The sequence below is a fragment of the Brienomyrus brachyistius genome, chromosome 14 (genome assembly GCF_023856365.1).
Source record: "Brienomyrus brachyistius isolate T26 chromosome 14, BBRACH_0.4, whole genome shotgun sequence".
NCBI classification, from domain to species: domain Eukaryota; kingdom Metazoa; phylum Chordata; class Actinopteri; order Osteoglossiformes; family Mormyridae; genus Brienomyrus; species Brienomyrus brachyistius.
In genome coordinates, this window is record NC_064546.1 from 22654834 (window position 1) to 22673184 (window position 18351).

The following is an 18351-nucleotide window of genomic DNA, read 5'->3' on the forward strand; positions in this document are numbered from 1 at the left end:
CGGAAATTGGATTATTTAAACGTAGGAAACTAAGCTCGGAAACTGGGTTTTTCTCACTGGTCCCCGTTATACAGTACAGTGCTCATTTTCAGTTTTGCTTGCGGTATGTAGGTCAAACGCTGAGGCCAGTGTGCGCATTAAAATCTGACAGACAGCCGTACCAAGGCGTCATATGTAAGTCGCTCTGGCTAAGGGCGTCTGCCAAATCCTGTAAATGTAAATGTAAAAATCCCAGTTTTGCATTCTGCACAAGAATATCTCTGACGATCGGAAATACATTTACATTTTCTAGCAGCCAGTTTTTTAATACGGCAGTAGCAAAGTGTGACTGGTATAAAAATATTACCTTCAACGTGTCACTAGGATGGAAATAGATAATTACCAACAACACACATGATAAAGGCACATAATTTATTAGAGTAACAGTCATATAAGCGCTGTATATTAGGAACAGCAACAATAAGACATGCTGCATATTTCGTTTTCCATGTTTGACAGTCGGATTTATGCCCAGTGTTAAAACACTAGATTACAATAACAATAACTAGTGTACCACTTCAACCTTTTTCCACATAATTATCAATCGCCGACCAAAAGCAAGTGCGTAAGAAAATTCCTTTGTAATTCGAAAGTATTCATTCGCGACTGTTTTGGTCAATCAACACTAACGTAGGTACCAGCCTTTATTCTTAGGCGTCTATTGGCCAACGGAGCTGCTTGTCGAGCATAGACCATTTCCGTGATTTGTTTATTTATCTATGAGAAATTTGTCATTTGCGAATATGCTTGTCAATCAATGTTAAGTTTACGCCCACCCCACCACAGCTGTTCTACCATTGGCTATCTTTTCCGTCTGTCGCTGACGTCGGCCGGAGGGGCGTACGGCTTTTTTTATTGCGCAGCGGCCAGAAGGGGCGCAGCAGGCTTGGCCAGCCGTCGGCAGTCGGCGCTTGGGGAGGTCGGGCGCGATGTTTCTCCCGCAGATTGATAGTGGTGCGCACTACAAGCCGAGTCGCAGCCGCTTCTATTCGACACGATGCTGCGGCTGCTGCCACGTCCGGACCGGGACTATCATTCTCGGCACTTGGTACATGGTATGTGCGCAGCGGGGGGCTTTGGACAGACAGACGGACAGACTGGCGCGCGGCTTCGGAACCGTTGGCGGCTTGGGCGAATGTGCTAGAAGCCGCCCGCAGCGTAACGCTTAACTAACCCTTTTTAATATGAAAAAGGCGACGTTGCGTGGTAGATAAATGCTTTTTAGCGAGCCGTATGATATCTTATGCGTTTACAGAAAAATAAACCTGCTTCTGCCTACAGCCGGATGTCCCTGTCAGCGCCCCGTCCCTGTGCCGTATGCTTGTGTATTATTTTCGTTGATGTTGCTGTAATTTAGCCCATACGCTCCCGCTGTATCCGCCGTTTCTAGGCGTTTCTCCTGCTGTTAGTTACATAACCTTTATCAGTTTCCGTTAAACGTACCGTCTCCTCCCCAGACGCGTGATGCGGCGCGCGAACTCTGTCCTCCTCTCCGCACCGCAGTCTCTCTCTCCTTTCGTCTTTCACCGAGTCTGTCTCCCTCTCCGCATCGCAATCTCCCTCTTTTATGTTTTCTCTTATTGCTGTTTAAAGTCACTGAATTTGGGAGCATTTGGTGTCACAGACTATTAAACTGCAAGCCCTCATCTCTCGTTGCTATTAATATTATCGTGATTGTTACTGTTAGTTTTATTGAGAGCCTCGATGACCTAGAAGACCTGATCCCCCATGAAAAGAGCAGAGAGTCAGTCAGTTTGCATTCTGCATCCTGGATATCCGAGGTCTGGATGTTGTTCTGCATTAATGACTTCCAGAGAAAGGGGGAACCAGAGGAGCAGGTGATCTCACTGCGCTGCAGAAGTGTCCTCTGGGCTCTGAGCACGGGGACCCAGCTATGACCGAGTCCAGCTCTGCACCGTGCCAGCGGCATGTAATCCAAAGAGCGCCGAGCTGGCACCAGATCTGCTCCCCCCCCTGTGAAACGAGGTCCCGGAGATGCCGTTCGTCACGCGGCCCACGGCTCTGTGATGTAGGCACAGACGGTGCAGATGAGGACTCTGCGATAAATCTGGGCCTCTGCGTGACGCTGCCAGCTCCAGGAGGTCTGTAATGTGTTGGCAAAATATTAAGCGTGTAGCTGAGAGGAAGTGGGCTGAGGAATCCCTCTTTTGGGGCACGCTGGGCCTGAACACCGAGTCGGAAACGCCAGGGAGACCCGTTTAGTCACAGTTAGGGTGCAAGTCTGCTGCTGCCTGTTTGGAGTGTGAACAGACACTTTGTAGAATGTTGCTTGGGCGTGAGTTATTTCCACTGCCCACCCCCGGGACAGTGGTTCCATGTATCTGAGAGTAAGGGGGGGGACATGATCCAGGTATATAATATTCTAACAGGTCTGGATGCTGTTCAGCCAAATGGCTCCTCCAATATTAGTTTAAATACTATAACTTGTGGCCATAAGTGGAAATTAGCGAGAGAACATTTTAAAACGAATCTGAGGAAACACTTCTTTACACAGCGTGTAGTTGGAGTGTGGGATAGTCTTCCTGCTAGTGTAGCGCAAGCTAAAACCCTGGGATCCTTTAAATCAGAGCTAGATAAGATTTTAACAACTCTGAGCTATTGGTTAAGTTCTCCACAAATGAGCTTGAGCTTGATGGACCAAATGGCCTCCTCGTTTGTAAAGTTCTTATGTTCCTATGATTGGGGAGGGTGGTGTAGCATACAGGGTCACTTATACCCAGAGCTCATGTCTACTTACTGTATCCGTGTCACATTGTCACTCCGAGGTGGTTGTGTAGTCTTCCCGCTGAGAGCTAACGGCTCCGGCTGTACATTTAGGAACATTACTATAAGAAATGCGGCCGTGTTCGCTCTGCTCTGTGAGCTTAATGAGGGCTTCTGCTTACCGTGTTGCATTGCCGCTTTAAAATCGCTGCAGAGCCATGTGTCAGGTGACTCTCAGCGCAGCTTTGCCCATCCCAAGGGAGGGACCACCCAAATTTAGTCAGAGCCATGGCGGGAATGACACCACCCGGCCAGCGGCACCTGGCAAACTCGTCCCGTGACGTTGCGTCGTCATGGAGATGTGACTCGTGGCTCTGCAGGTTACAGAGCCGATCGTTCCAACGGTGCCGGGTCGCTGTCATCATGGGACATTTGAAGGCGCAGATGCTCTGGTCCAGGAGACATGAACAGCTGTGCTGGAAAGGCACAGGTTATGAGTGGGGTCGCACTCTCTGTGCGCTAACTGAAGGACGATCACTTAACCGGGTGCGTGTCAGTTGCCACTGAAGTGTAGCCAAGGCAGGTCATGGCTTGGGCTCCCAGGCACTCATCTTGTATACCTGATAGGGGCCTTGCACTGGAATTGGCTTCAGATCTGGACACTCAGAGTGGAATCAAGCCGTCGTGGGGCAACCTTTTGGGTGACGCGTTTCATCCCTGCTCTCTGTCTTGTGCCCCCTGCAGGTGGTGAACCTCCTAATGGGCATCCTGCTGACCGTGGCCGTCACCCACCCGGACAATGTTCCCACCGTGGACCTGCAGTATGAGGTCATCGAGCACTACTTTGCTTCTGACAGAATGGCAGGTATGACCTCCCCATCTCCTCCGGCTGGGTTGTTATGGTAACAGTTGCTCTGATGCCTTAGCGTGTGATGTGGGAAGCCCCTGGGTATCCTCAATTCACTTGGTAGGTTAGAGCGGCGTAGCTGGGTGTCATGTTGATCTTTTCACTGAGGTACAGTTGCAGGGGGCGGTGCCTGCTGCAGTGGGTTACCATGCCGTGTCTGTACTCGAGTCACCGGTTCTAATCCTAGAATCTGGAGAATAATTTCACGGTCAGACCCTTGAGCTACGCCCTTAGTTGCTCCAGGGATCTTGCTTTGTTTGTAAGACGTTCTGTAGCTCCTGCTCCGATGCTGCTTACACTAAAGCTTGTACCTAGGTGTTCACTGGCGGCTCAGCCTAGCTGCACTTATGCCTAGTTAACACACTGGCCGTACGTTTGTAATGTGCTATTCGCCATAATGTAAATATAAATGGATTGTCTGACTTGGCGTTCTCCAAAATGTATACCGGAGCCTGCATCTTCCCCCAGTGGTATGCAGTTAGCCTAGTTGGCATCTCTGAATTGTGTGTGTGCCCTGTGGCGGCCTGGCATCCTGTCCTGGTTGTACCCCAGCCTCGTGCCCTATGCTGTCTGGGGTAGCTGACAGGCTACAGCCCCCCTGATCAGGATAAATAGTTGGTAGATAGATGGGTAGTTGTGTGTGTGATCCATCGTGTTTTATTCTAGCCCTGAGAATTGGGGATTAAGCCGACCTGTGTGTACTGATAAACTCAGTTTTCCACAGATTTCTGGGCTGCGTGTACTAGTATCTGCCCGAGGTCATAAAATATATGGGCTTTCCAGAAAATCCTCTTTGCAGGCCCTCCACCGCCCTGCACATTTGGCAGACATCCAGTGGCATTGCTGACGGGAGTGGGTAGGGAGGGTGGGAGGCGTTCGATTCAGGGAGTGTGTTAGTGGGAGCCGCAGCAGGTCGTCAGTGTCGCCGATAAGTGGAGGAGAGCCCCGGGAGCCCGTCAGACAGCAAATCGATGCGGCCCGTGGCCACTTAATTACGCCCTGCCAGTGGAGCCCCCCCCGACCTCAGGCCGAGCACACAGACAGACCTCCCGCTGCCAGAGCTGTGAGCGGTCTGGAAGCCGTCCAGCTGTGGACAGAAGCATCTCCCGCTGGAGCCGGCAGACTTGTGCCAGGTGCTTGATGGACTGTGGTCGATTGATCGGCTTCTTGAGTGACTCCCAGGCCGGCCGCCGCTGCCTAACTGCCTATGAATAGGAACAGATGAGGATCGTTCATGACGCCTGAAGCGCTTGTGGTGTGTGGAGTGGCTATTTCTGGAGACGTCCACATTTGTTGTTCTATTTAATATGCAGATTTCAAGGTAGTAACCTTGTGCTATAACTTGTGTGTGCGTGTGTGTGTGTGTGCGCACGCTCTCCCCTAAAGCAGCTTCCCTCCTCTCTCCCCTGTTCAGAAAACGCCTGCGTGGGCTTCACCATCTCCCTGCTGATGTTCACCATCAGTGCCATGATGGTGTACGGGGCCATCACGGTAAGTGGCCCTGCTGCCCTCCCCAGGGGGCAGTGTGAAGCCAGCAGATCACAGGTTGATCATGTGACCTCGCAGCTTGTCGGTGTGTTTACTTGCGTCTCTGGTGAGCAGAAGGACGTTGCTCTCAGCCGGTGTTGCGGGGCTGGTGAGGGGATCGCTCCACTTGCCTTGTACGTGACTGTGGGCCGGGTCACGGCAGCCATTTTTACTGGTCCCCATCATGCCTTCCCAGTGCAATGCCGCTGCCGTTTAGATGATCCTGTGGCCCTTATGTCATGACTCCTAGGATGTCAGCTGCTCTCACTTTGGTGACCAACTGCTCTGCCTATGTATGTGTGTGTGTGTGTGTGTGTGTCTATAACCTCGAATAAAGGCTACTGTGGCCTGGCAGATTATTTCCGCCCCCCAGCCCATTACTGCCTCTGCCTCCTGTGCGATTATCAGGCCTCGGGTCTCTGGCTGCTAATCCCCGCCTTCAGTCCACTGACTGTGTGTCCAAAAGCGAGCAGCCATGTTTATCTGTATGGCAACACCTGTCCACATGAACCCCTTCTCTCTCTCCCGTTTATTTGCCGGATGTTTCTCTCCGAAGATGCACAGGTCAGTATGCCAAAAATCTTGTATAGCCTCTCCCTGGGTTACAAAGGTTTATGTTCCGAGAAACCTACTGTAAGGCAGAAATATTGTAAGGCGAAAATGCATTTTAATTCAGCACACCTAACCTAACAAATATCATAGCCTAGCCTAGCTAACCTTAAACATGCTTCGAACACTTGCGTTCTCCTACAGTTGGGCAAAATCATTAACACAACACATCATTTATTTTTTAAAAAGTGTTGCGTATCTTGTGTAATTTATTGAATAATGTATGGAAAGTTAACATTTACCCAAGTCAAAATATCGTAACATGGACCGTCGTAACCCGGGAAGAGTCTATTTTCTTTGGTTACTTATGTTTAAGGTTGTCGTTGGGATTAGGGTTACACCCATAAAAATGAGTGGACAGTCCCCAAAATGACAGGAATATTTGAAGTGTGTGTGTGTGTCGTGTGTCCATAGCATTCATAACCAAATCATCTGCTGCTCTAGGCCCAGCATAGTGTTTCGTTTAAGGCTTTAGCTGGCGTGTGTTTGGTGGAGGGCCAGGCCCACGGCTAGGAAGGGCGTCTGTCGCCGGGGACCAGTGCGGAGCCTGACATGCTGCCCTTCTCGCCCCGCAGCACCGCGATGGATGGCTGATTCCCTTCTTCTGCTACCAGCTGTTTGACTTTGCGCTGAGCTGCCTGGTGGCCATCAGCTCTCTCACCTACCTGCCCCGGATCAAGGACTACCTGGAGCAGTTGGTGAGTCTGTCTCTCTCTCTCTCTCTCTCTTCCCGCCTGAGCGCCGGGCCTCGGTGCTCTAGGCTTGCGTTTGCTGGCGCTCTCTCCCTTCGGTTGGCCTGGTGTTGCTGATCCGTTCACATTCTCCCGCAGCCCGACTTCCCTTACAAAGACAGCCTGATGTCCCTGGAGTCCAGCTGCCTGCTGCTCATCGTCCTCATCTTCTTTGCTTTCCTCATCTTCCTCAAGGTGACCCACGCGCCCACCAGCGCAGACACACAGACCTAGTATCTAAACGCCCTCCGAGCTGATGTCACACTCGCTGACTCGAGGCTGCAGTTCACCCGGCTGCCCATGGCAGAGGCTGACTGCTCAGTGGTTATGCCCTGTAGCATCCCGGGTGTTAAAACGAGATTAAACTATGAATCCTCTGTCAGTCGCTGCCCGCTGAGTTTTCCCTCTCACTCGCCTCTAGGGTGAGTCACAGCATGGTGTGTGACTGTGAGATGTAAGGTATTTATCTTTATGTGTGCGGGGGGTGGCTGGGGGGGTCTGCTGTCTGCCCACAGGCCTATCTGATCAGCTGTGTGTGGAACTGCTACAAATACATCAATAACCGGAACCTTCCGGAGATCGCGGTGTACCCCGCCTTTGAAGCTCCACCCCAGGTATTGTGACCTTCCTGTGGATTCCTCTGGAGCATCCACCGAGCGTGTGGTCACACCTCCCCCTCCCTGTCCTCCTCTCTCTCCACAGTACGTCCTGCCCACCTACGAGATGGCGGTGAAGATGCCCGAGAAAGAGCCACCACCCCCCTACGTACCAGCCTAAGGCTCCACCCACTCAAACACCAACCTGAGGCTCCGCCCACTCAGAGGCCTGTAAATAGTCAGAAACAAGCTTGTCCCCCTAACACTGCTGCTCTTTCTTAGAAACGAGGGTTCAAAGTGACATCCTGTAATTGCGGGGGGCTTGTGTTGGGGGGGGGGGCTTGAGATTTCTTCTCTCTTTTCCTTCATTCTTCTCCTGATAGGATCTCTGTGCCATCAAATGCTAATTATTAATCTGTTTTCAGGACCACTTTTCTTGTGAAGTGAATATTTATAGGTATTTAAGACAAACTCTTTAGACAATCTGCTTTCATCAATACTGTCAGTAGTTTCCTGCTTTTAAATGCAGCTTAATCATTGTGAAGGTGTGATGCCATGAGGAGCCATTTTTAGTTTCTGAAGGTTGTTTTTGCACTTCTTTCCTCCTCCCCACCCGGGTGTCTGTCTCTGAGGGTGGGGGAGTGGGGTGGGGAATGAGCCAGTGCCGCAGCAGACAGGAAGGATTTTGATGTTGGAGGCTTAGCTGCAGACTGTGATATGTTCCTTTTGGACACAGCTTCAATAAACATTTAGAGAAGTTTGTAATCGACCAGAAATTGTGTGACCTTTTTGTGCCTGTGTGTGCGTGCGCGTGTGTTAACCTGGCAGACCTGTGAACTTGGGTGACAGAATGGGAGATATTCTGGAGATGTTTCATGTCACACCCTGCAGTGGCCGCCTTCCTTGAGCAGAGTCCTCTTCAGCCCCTTAGCTGTGCTCATCTTGTTTTTCTACATTTTACTATTGGAGTTTGGTTGTTTGTGGGGGGGGGGGGGTGTTTGAAATCATCCCTTAAGATTAAATTCCCCAAAATCCCGAGTGGCATGTGAGGTAACAGTGACAGTAAATCTGTGGCCCTTTGCTCGCCAGTGATCATTCCCGCCTGGGATTATCTGCTGTGTAGGAGGAGCCCCAGTTTCCGCCGCCCTCACTGCCTTTAATCCTGTTTCTATGCTTCTGGGTTCCGTGCACCAGAATAAATGTCTAAATGGACCTTGTTAACGTCAGGCTGGCTTTACACCCACTCTGTCAGCACCCCAGCTACTGACAGTCGCACGGAGAAGTGCTTGGAGGAGCTGTCAGTGGTCTCTCACTAAGAGTTTGGCTCCCCTCCCTCCCAGGAGATGTTACTTAGTGAGTTATTCTTAATTCCTGCTTTTTTTTCTGGTCTCTTATTCTGATGTTGATCCTGCCCCGGAGTCAGTCCGCCTTCCTCTGCCGTATGGTATTTGTGTGGGTTTAACTCGCTCTGCGAGGGGGCCTGTAATGTAAATGCGATGGGGGCTGTGGGTAGACACCTCACTGTGCCGCATGTGTTTCTCCAGTGCATTTCCAGCTGGAGGGGAAGCCTCACAGGGACCTGGAGTGCAGCGGTTCTGTGCAGCCTATTAGGTCTCGATCAAGGCTTGATTGTAGTTTCGGAGCAAGACTAGTTCAATCTTAGCTGGAGGGGCTCATACACTTTTTGGCCCCCCGGGAACAAGACAGGATGACCTGTGCGCAAACATTACATCTGACCAGTTTAACAGACATTTTGGTGGAGCTACTGGTGTTAATGTAAAACAAACACATTTTGAAAGACTTGCTCTAGAAGCATTTAAAGGTTCATTACACATATGAATGCATATAGGTTTACGCACAATACAAGGTTTTATCTTTATTAGGTCATTACTGGGTTAAGGGGCTTTTTGCACTGTGGTTATCTGAAATTCCGCGTTCAGTTAGCTAGAAATTGAAGCAGATGTGTTTTGGTTGGAAATGAAAGCTGCCGGTCCCCAGCGGCGGGGTCTTGCTGTCTGCTCCTCGATCGGGACCGGCTGCCCTTCATCATGATAAACAGGAAACGGGGCAGTAAATCACTGGCAGTGCATCGTTGGCTCTCTGCTTACTCAGCAGTTCAGTTTGCCGACAGAGGTACGTGCGCATAAACTCCCTCCGAAAAGGCTGAGCGTGTATGATTCGCCGGTTTTCCTTTAAACAAACCAACCTGCCAACCTTCTGACTGCCAAACACTCATACAAAAGCCGCTGTTGTCCTTTACACTGCTCCCCCCCCCCCCCCCCGAATCCGTTGCAGGGAGGCAGTTTAGAGCACATACTTGGTACTGCCAGCGCCATCCAGCAGGTATGGGACGCGATGGGACATGAATTTGTAGCGGTGACATTAAGTGGCTAACTTCAGAGCATGGTTAGCATACTGTACATGTTTAACAGGTGATCTTCTAGTAACAGCCTTGACCACAATATGCGTATGGAATTTGCGCAAATAACTTCGAACTTAATCGAACTGCTTAAATTTGCTTGTTCATCTTCGGTCCCAGGAGATGCCAATTTCGTACAGGCTGTTTGGTGAGTTCCCTGATAGAAACGGATATGACTCCAGTGACTGAATTAAAGTCTGGTGATTTACACTGTCCGGGCTTTTTTAAACACCCCAAATTTGGTGCTTAAATGAATTTATTACCAAAAATAATGTAAAATTATTAGTGAAATGAATTACTATGGTTGGAAATCACGTGCAATCATTTTAGCCAATTCCTCATCAATTGTTTTCTGTTTTACTGGAGTCATAGCTTTTTGCACAAACTGTCTCATAGAGCTCTGGGTTGTAGGTCTAGGTGGTTGTGGTGCTGTACTGGATGACTGTGTAGACACTGACAAACTGGCACTTTCAACAGTTGCAGTAGACAAACTGTGACTCATTATTTTTTCTTCCCACTGCACTGATGGATGTACAGTTCTCAGGTGCCAATGCAGGTTATTTGTAGAGCCTGTTCGATATGAGATTTTAACCTTGCACGCTCTACACTCTACCTTTGTATTATCAATGTAATTGAAATGTATCCAAATTTCACTCCGTTTCCTTCAGTCACTCATTTTGTCGTGCGCGTATCCTTCCCTCCTGTTTCTCTGTCTGTGCCTGCGATTGCTCTATTTGTCTATGGGTGCGTTCGACTTCACGCAGCCGTTTGCAGCGCTGGCTTAAAGTAATGCATTCTGGTCCCAACGCAATGCATCACGGTTATTTTTTTTTGTCCGACTTCAGCGGCGCTGCAAAACGTCACCATCCGTGACCATGTCACATGGTACAAAAACCTCACGAGAACAAGGCGATATAAAACTTAAAGCCCAAGTCAAACGCACCCTGTAGCACTGCCCCTCCCAGTCCTGCTCAGAGCAGACACGCATCGTGTGGTTGACCAATCCTTGCGGCTTGAAAAAAAAAAAAGAGAAATAAAAAAAGCGGCTCTGACTCCGGCTCACAGGCAGGAGCCGGCTCCGATCATTCATTTCAAAGAGCCGGCTCCGAGAGCCGTTTCGTTCGCGACCGACACATCACTACAAATTTCAAGTGGGGTCTACTGTGGACTGGCGAGTATGCTGGGAAAGGCTGAACACAAGATTGGAAAAGTCTTTGCTGGGAGAACAGCAGGAAAAAGTTTCGCACCAGTACTACAAAGGCAGTTCCAAGGACGGGCCATGCTATAGTCTTCTGTTTTAAATAAAATACACAGCTTTAAAAATATCACAATTACAAATGTCGCTGGATGGAAGATTCAGCCATGCCGCCATATGTAATGTAGTACAGGCCTGGGCGTTTCGTTTAATTGGTTACTTACGGATCTGAGATAATTCAGAAGTTTTTACAGACGTGCGGAAATGTAATGCAGATGCTCTAGTGCCCGCTTACCCATGCATCACCTCGATGTTAATTACCACCCCTTTTTCGCTATCCGTGCACATGCATGCATTAGTCTGCAGTCTTGAGGTCTGCGGTTGAGAAATATGCGAGTCACTGATGTCGTTCAGCTAAAAAAAACTGCCCACATGACAAACTGATGGCATTTTTGTTTTCAGAGAAGATTTTTGAAAGTGCTGGAGGTACTTTCAACATGTGTGCGCCGTCTGCGGCCTTTGCCTACAGATAGAGCGCCATCTAGTGCAGAAATGGTGAATGGTCCATATAATCCGAGTTTCCCGTTACTTTTCCTACAATTTTTAACTATTTACAGTCTTTTTCATGTCCAAAATTTAAGATATCCTTTCTTAAACCGAACCCGCGAAGCCGTCGATTTTTGTAGGCTTTCAATAATTTTTAATCATTAACCTACAAATAAATCTAAAGACGTTATAATTTACCCCTGAAATCAGCTCTGAAAAGGGCTGTTGTTGTATGGATCGTTGTATGGATTAGACCTGCGACCGCGGAACTGAACTAAAAAGGTACCTTATTCAAAATAGACAAAAGCTAATCGTTTCTGTTCTGCATAGACAAAAGCCAAACGTTTCTGCTTTGCAAGCATTTGCTTTGAAATAAAGACATAAAATCCCAAATGATTATCGTGTTTTATTTTCTGTCAATTGACATCAGGCCACATATTGCTTACAAAAGTCGTATGCAATGAATGAAACAGTTTTTGGCAACAGTTTTGTCTAACTCCCCTGCCATTCATTTTTATAAAAGCAACTGTATGTTGTTTTTATCATATGAACCTATAGTGGCGCGTGCAGACCTGCGCGGTCTTCTTGAATAGACGGTATTTCTTCCCAGATTCTTTCTCTGGATTGGATCAGATCGTCACATGTGCCCCCTTCGCTGGTCTTTAAATCTGACCCCTCCGTTTCCTTCAGGCCATATTTTCACCCATCGAGAGGGCAGGGACGAAGGACCATCTGCAGCGAAAGCATGAACGCCGTAGGCAGATGTCTGGCACTGTACCTCTCTGCCCTGGTGCTGGAGGTGCAGGGAACCTACAGGTTTAACGGGTACCATCCGGGACGCTACGCCGATCGACCTGTGGCAAGATCCAGTTACCTGCAAAACATCCAGCCTGCGCAAAATGACCTCAGTGCAGGGGGTAGGTGACCATTTTCTTTAGTCGCCACTCTTCCACCTAATTCATATTGATGGTTGTCATAATCGGAGGAATTAAAACACGAATCGTGATGTTTAAGGCATTGATTTCTATCGTTTTATATACTTCCTAAACTAGTTGAATGTGGTTACGCAACAGATCAGAAACACATACACACACACACACACACATATATATACCTAAATACGTACATGCGACAATTAGCCTAATTAATATTTGTTTACATCTTACAGCGCAATTTATCAAATTTCAATCAATATTACATTTGAATGGACCCATGAATAGCGCAGCTTCATTGCAGCCTTACAGCAAAGTGTGATTTTGCGCACTTTTTTTTTTTACTTGTGAAAGTCCGCACTGCCGCGCCATCCTCACCTCTGCAGGCGTGTCCTCCCCTCACACTTTAAGCGAAATGCCTTTTTCTCGCCTTACAGCCTATACAGGGAATGATATTTTACTGTCATATATTTATGGGAAAATGTGCTATGACGATCGGTAATTTTTCTGTCGCTTTGTGCTTGTTTCGTACATGGGACTCTTTATCTATATTATAAGAACTTTGGTGATATTAGTAGGATTTACAGATGTCTGTTACCATTTTTGTATTTGTTTATTTGTATAGATGACATGCTTTAAGCTTTCTTTCGTACTTTATTAAATACATATCGTGATTTTTATCATGTAAAATTTGCCGAAACTGAGAAATGATCTGTAATGCTAGATTGATCGGCATTTACACCGAGAAACATCGGCCGATCTCGATGCTTCTGTATTGACGCATCTCCATCCTGAACCGTCGTCCCGCTGGGCCGTTAATCACTGATCTACCGCTTCTCCCCTATGGTGGCCCAAAGTACACGGCAATAATCACAGGTTTTATGGCTATCACTACTATCACCAACCACCAAGGATCTCTCCGCCTGTCACGTACCGCTGGCCTCCGGCCCCCGTTGTACCGCCGCCGCCGGTGAAGTACTACCGGCTCGCCGCACCCCCTCCTGCGGCGCCGCCGGTCGTTTACCGTCACCCCATCGCATTGCCGCTACCAACGCTGCCGGTCAGGTACCACCGATTCACCGCGGCCCCTCCGACAACGGAGCCGGTCAGGTACCACCGGTCTACCGCGGCCCCTCCGACAACGGAGCCGGTCAGGTACCACCGGTCTACCGCGGCCCCTCCGACAACGGAGCCGGTCAGGTACCACCTGTCCACCGCAACCCCACCGTCACCGCAGCCGGTCAGTACCCAAAGTGTCATCACCACCACCATCATTGCTGATTCAGGTAGTAGATGTTTCGATGAAACAAAAGGTTTTTCTTGCCCGAAACAGACAAACATGCAGGTCCGGCAGTTGTTTAAAGATGAAATTGTTGTTTACGGCCTTTTATTACATGAAAACAGAAGGAAACATTCAGTAGTAATTATACGGAATCTGCTGTATATTCGGGTGTGCAGGTCTTGGTGGGGTTTGAACGCATGTCATCTCTGCACTGTAGAATAAAAACTGTACACTGCATGTGTTCTTTGTGTCCACAGTCAGTCAATGTAGATCCATCTGTCAGTATTCTAACGATATATCTTGATCATTGTGGCTGGGAGTGCATCTACATTTAAGACACATTTTACATGTGATCTAGATTCAAACTGACTGCATTCCTGTGTCTGTTCCACTGTGGTCAAACCCACTGCGTCCTCTGTGTGATCCACGGTCAAACCCTCTATATCTTTTGTGTGATCCACTGTGGTCGAACCCTCTCTGTCTTTTGTGTGATCCACAGTCAAACCCACTGCATCCTCTGTGTGATCCACGGTCAAACCCTCTCTGTCTTTTGTGTGATCCACTGTGGTCGAACCCTCTCTGTCTTTTGTGTGATCCACAGTCAAACCCACTGTGTCTTTTGTGTGATCCACTGTGGTCGAACCCTCTCTGTCTTTTGTGTGATCCACAGTCAAATCCTCTGTGTCCTCTGTGGGATCCACTATAGTCAAACCCACTGTGTGCTCTGTGTGATCCACTGTGGTCACACTCACTGTGTGTTCTGTATGGTCCAAATCAGTCTTACTTTTGTGTACTGACAGTACTCTGGAGTGAAACTAATCATGTCTTATCTGTCTTTCTATGCTTTTCATGGATTCCTTGACTGGATGGCTTGAGCCCATCCACATGTCTTTTGAAGTTTTACCTGTAAGAAGACCCAGCTGGACTTTTCCAGCTTTTTCTTGGTTTTTCTGACTTCTACACTTTTAAGAAGGCCATTGTTGCACCTTATTAATTTAGTACATTTGATTTGTCAGAGTACAAAAAGTGAATCTTTTCATTGCCGGTTCAGAAATGAGTTTTATTTGTTTAGGATTTTCATACTCCTGTTTACTCACCAGGAGGATCTCACTGCAAAAGTCGCCCTTTGGACTTGGTCTTCATCATCGACAGCTCCCGGAGTGTGCGCCCTGCCGAATTTGAGAAAGTCAAGACCTTCATAAGTGACATGGTGGACACACTGGAGATAGGCCGAGATGCCACCCGGGTGGCTGTAGTCAATTATGCCAGCACGGTCCAGATTGAGTTCCTTTTGAAGAACCATTTCAACAAGGTGGACCTGAAGCGGGCCATGGCCCAGATCGAGCCACTTTCCACAGGCACCATGACTGGCCTGGCCATCAAGACGGCCATGGAGAAAGTCTTTACTGCAGAGTCGGGTGCCCGGCCTCGCTCCACCAACATCTCCAAGGTGGCTATCATCGTGACGGATGGGCGGCCCCAAGATGGGGTGGAGGAGGTGTCAGCTACAGCCCGCGCTGTACAGATTGAGATCTACGCCATCGGGGTGGACCGCGCGGATCTACAGTCACTGCGACTCATGGCCAGTCAACCCCTAGACGACCATGTCTTCTACGTGGAGACATACGGCGTCATCGAGAAGCTCACCTCTAAGTTTCGGGAGACACTTTGCGGTAAACACACAGGCGCGTGGTGTGACTGTACCGGTAAATGCACGTGTGTGTGCTGTGACTGTTATGGTAAACACCAGGCACGGTAAATGAGAGGGTGCTTGCTCTCTCTCTCTCTCTCTCTCTCTCTCTCTCTCTCTCTCTCTCTCTCTATGTCTTGTCTTCTCATTCACTGGACCCATTTTTCTTGTTCCTCCTGTCTGTTCCAGGTCTGGACTCCTGTGCACTTGGACACGACTGCGAGCAAATTTGTGTCAACAGCGACACCTCCTATTACTGCAGGTGTCACGAAGGGTACACCCTGAATGAGGACAGGAGAACCTGTTTACGTAAGAGGTTCCATGTCAAACGATGGGTGTAGCTGTGAAACAACAGAAATATTCGCAGGCTTTAACAGGGAGGAGGAGGTTTGAGAGGAGGATGTGTGAGGCTTTACAGATGCTAAGGATTTGAGTGCAGACACTGAATTTTCAAACACATATTAACAGACCTCTGTGGTGCAATCCGGGCCATACAGCCTGAATATGGCAAAGGCGGATGCATTTCTGTCCAGATCAGTCAAGATGTAGTGGTTTTGTCCCTGTGTAAGCAGACCTGAATTTCTACGTCGCACTGAGGCTGTATGGCACTTGCTAACTACACATGATAACATGCCTGCACCTCATTTACTGCAGGCATTGGTACAGCACAAGTAGAATTTCTGCTCTCCAAAGTATATGTGACAATTATACTGTAACACTGTAACAAATAGTAACAATGAGCATGATAAATGGCAGATTGTGGAGTTACTGATCCCTCTGATGCTGCAGCGTAACCCACTGTGCTGTCCTCTGAACGTGCTCGCTCCAGGTATGGATGGCTGCGCTCCCGGACAAGACTGCGAGCCGGTTTGCACGAAGCGCGATGGCTTGCAGGTCTGCTCGTGCCCAGTGGGGTATGTCTTAAACGAGGAAAGGAGGACATGTTCACGTAAGAGCCTGTGGATCTGCCGTGCTCATGCATACTGGATTGGTAGAATTTTTGGATAATTTATAGACATATAAACTTTCAGCGGGCTTCTGCATCACAGCGATGATGCGGCGTTAAATGGTGTTCTGCATCACAGCGATGATGCGGCGTTAAATGGTGTTCTGCACTGTGTATAGAACATGACAGCAAATGCCATCGCAGCCCATTGAACTGCTCTGCTTCAAAATGGTGCTTTTCGAATCCTCACAGATTATTGCTACAGCTTTCCCTGTTATAGTATATATAATTCTCCACACCAATCACAATTCACTGTTCCTCCCCAATCAGGAAGAATCCAGGAAACCGCACTAACGCTGCCATATTGGTTGTTTCGGCACGTGACCAGGTCTGGAAGGATGTGCCCTCGGACACGACTGTGAGCACATTTGCATTGACAACCGCGGCTCACAAAACTGCAGGTGTCGGAATGGGTATTTCCTGAACGAAGACAAGAAAACATGTTCGCGTAAGAGCCCCTGGGGTCTGCTGGGGATGCTGGGGGCACATGGACTCTTCTCTTGTTGTAAAATGTGTCCATAGGGGAGCGAAGGTTTTCCGGTGGGAATGGGGAGACCCTGCAGACGCACATGTGCCTTCAGAACATCTGCAAAGTCATTTTATAACCTCATAAACTGAGCATACAAGACCTTTAAGAGTTCTGCATAACTCACAACGGCACATTATAAGGCGATCAGACATGAGCAGTTAGAGTGGGGCTCTGGAGTCATGGTTAATGGCTATGGGTTAGCGTGGCTGTGGGATAGCGTAGCTCTGCCATTGCCTGACTATGGGATAAAGTGGCTCTGGGTTAGCATGGCTATGGGCTAGCGTGACTGTGCAGTAACGTGGCTGTGGGATAGCATTTCGGTAACAGTGCTGCAGGAATGCAGTTTCCTGGCAGGCTAACGGCAGTGTCCCCCTTGCAGAGGAAGCCAGAGCAATAGTGCTGCAAGACCCATGCAAGTGTGAGGCACAGGTGGCGTTCCAGCGGAAGATGCAGACAGTGCTGCAGGGCCTCAACAGCAAGCATATCCTTCCACTTTAGGGCACTTTTTGCCGACATTCCCCTTTTCTAAATTATAGGCTGTTACTTACCTCATTAGACCCAGGTTTATTCTGTAAAACGTCTTTAACAAAAGAATAGCCTGCTCCATGTGTGTGGTTTGAAGGGAACAGTAATGTCCTTAACTGTCTCTCTCGTACTGGATGAGGTAACGAGGAAGCTTCAGCGATTGGAGGCCGTGCCACGTCGTTTCTGATGGAGCAGCCTATCACGTGAAGCCCCGCGTTCCGGCTGGGTACATCTCTCCAATCGGCCGATGCTGCTGATCGTGACTCATCGCCCTGATCTGCCGGGGCCCTCCTTGTCCGTGTCTAGGAGGGAGCCTCCATTCACCCTGGCCTTTTCCTGCTTATACCATATAGTGAATTTTGGTGGAAGAAGTTATATTTGCCTTTTTTAAAATAAATGTTGCTCTGTTAAAATGCTTAATGTTATTTAAAGGAGATTAACGTTAGCTGTGTATACGTGAATATAATGCTACATTTTATTTTGGGTACAGATAAAAATGTGCAGGTGACAAAAGAATAAACTGGGATATGAGTGATTTAACTAAGGATGTGATTCTGTGCATATGACAGCAACTAGCACTGACTGACACTTATGCTGGAGTTAGTGTATGTATATGTGCATATGCCTCAAATAAACTGTCCTCAACCCTGAAAACACCTGCTTTTTCTGTCCAAAATACTCCAATTAGTGTGTATTAATCCATCCATCCATCCATTTTCCAAACCGCTTATCCTACTGGGTCGCGGGGGGTCCGGAGCCTATCCCGGAAGCAATGGGCACAAGGCAGGGAACAACCCTGGATGGGGGGCCAGCCCATCGCAGTGTGTATTAATCCAGCCATCCATCCATCCATTTTCCAAACCGCTTATCCTACTGGGTCCGGGAGGTCTGGAGCCTATCCCGGAAGCAATGGGCACAAGGCAGGGAACAACCCTGGATGGGGGGCCAGCCCATCGCAGTGTGTATTAATCCATCCATTGTCCAAACCGCTTATCCTACTGGGGCGCGGGGGGTCTGGAGCCTATCCCGGAAGCAATGGGCACCAGGCAGGGAACAACCCAGGATAGGGGGCCAGCCCATCGCAGTGTGTATTA

General features: G+C 48.6%; 2 protein-coding genes across 3 annotated transcripts; both read left to right on the top strand.

The window, feature by feature from the left end:
* Positions 1-900: 900 nt before the first annotated feature.
* Positions 901-7909, top strand: LOC125707590 (lysosomal-associated transmembrane protein 4A). Its single transcript, XM_048974833.1, has 7 exons — positions 901-1094; positions 3508-3628; positions 5085-5161; positions 6382-6504; positions 6637-6732; positions 7053-7151; positions 7240-7909. The coding sequence occupies exons 1-7, from the start codon at positions 969-971 to the stop codon at positions 7312-7314; spliced, it is 717 nt and encodes a 238-aa protein (XP_048830790.1). The 5' UTR covers positions 901-968; the 3' UTR covers positions 7315-7909.
* A 112-nt stretch (positions 7910-8021) lies between these two features.
* On the top strand, positions 8022-17911 carry matn3b (matrilin 3b). Of its 2 annotated transcripts, XM_048974831.1 has the most exons (8): positions 8022-12210; positions 13083-13511; positions 14608-15180; positions 15387-15506; positions 16027-16146; positions 16532-16651; positions 17112-17212; positions 17388-17911. In XM_048974831.1, the coding sequence occupies exons 1-8, from the start codon at positions 12039-12041 to the stop codon at positions 17442-17444; spliced, it is 1692 nt and encodes a 563-aa protein (XP_048830788.1). In that variant the 5' UTR covers positions 8022-12038; the 3' UTR covers positions 17445-17911. The 2 variants fall into 2 exon arrangements, with proteins under 2 accessions (XP_048830788.1, XP_048830789.1); XM_048974832.1 differs by lacking the exon at positions 13083-13511 and having other exon boundaries at positions 8568-12210.
* Positions 17912-18351: the final 440 nt, after the last annotated feature.

What these genes read in the sequence shown, in the direction of transcription:
- LOC125707590 (XM_048974833.1), top strand. Translation starts at nt 969, where the DNA reads ATGTTTCTCCCGCAGATTGATAGTGGTGCGCACTACAAGCCGAGTCGC. An exon ending in TGCTTCTGACAGAATGGCAG is followed by an intron (nt 3,629 to 5,084) that starts GTATGACCTCCC and finishes TCCCCTGTTCAG; the next exon opens with AAAACGCCTGCGTGGGCTTC. An exon ending in CCTTTGAAGCTCCACCCCAG is followed by an intron (nt 7,152 to 7,239) that starts GTATTGTGACCT and finishes CTCTCTCCACAG; the next exon opens with TACGTCCTGCCCACCTACGA.
- matn3b (XM_048974831.1), top strand. Translation starts at nt 12,039, where the DNA reads ATGAACGCCGTAGGCAGATGTCTGGCACTGTACCTCTCTGCCCTGGTG. An exon ending in GGACAGGAGAACCTGTTTAC is followed by an intron (nt 15,507 to 16,026) that starts GTAAGAGGTTCC and finishes TGCTCGCTCCAG; the next exon opens with GTATGGATGGCTGCGCTCCC. An exon ending in AGACAAGAAAACATGTTCGC is followed by an intron (nt 16,652 to 17,111) that starts GTAAGAGCCCCT and finishes TCCCCCTTGCAG; the next exon opens with AGGAAGCCAGAGCAATAGTG.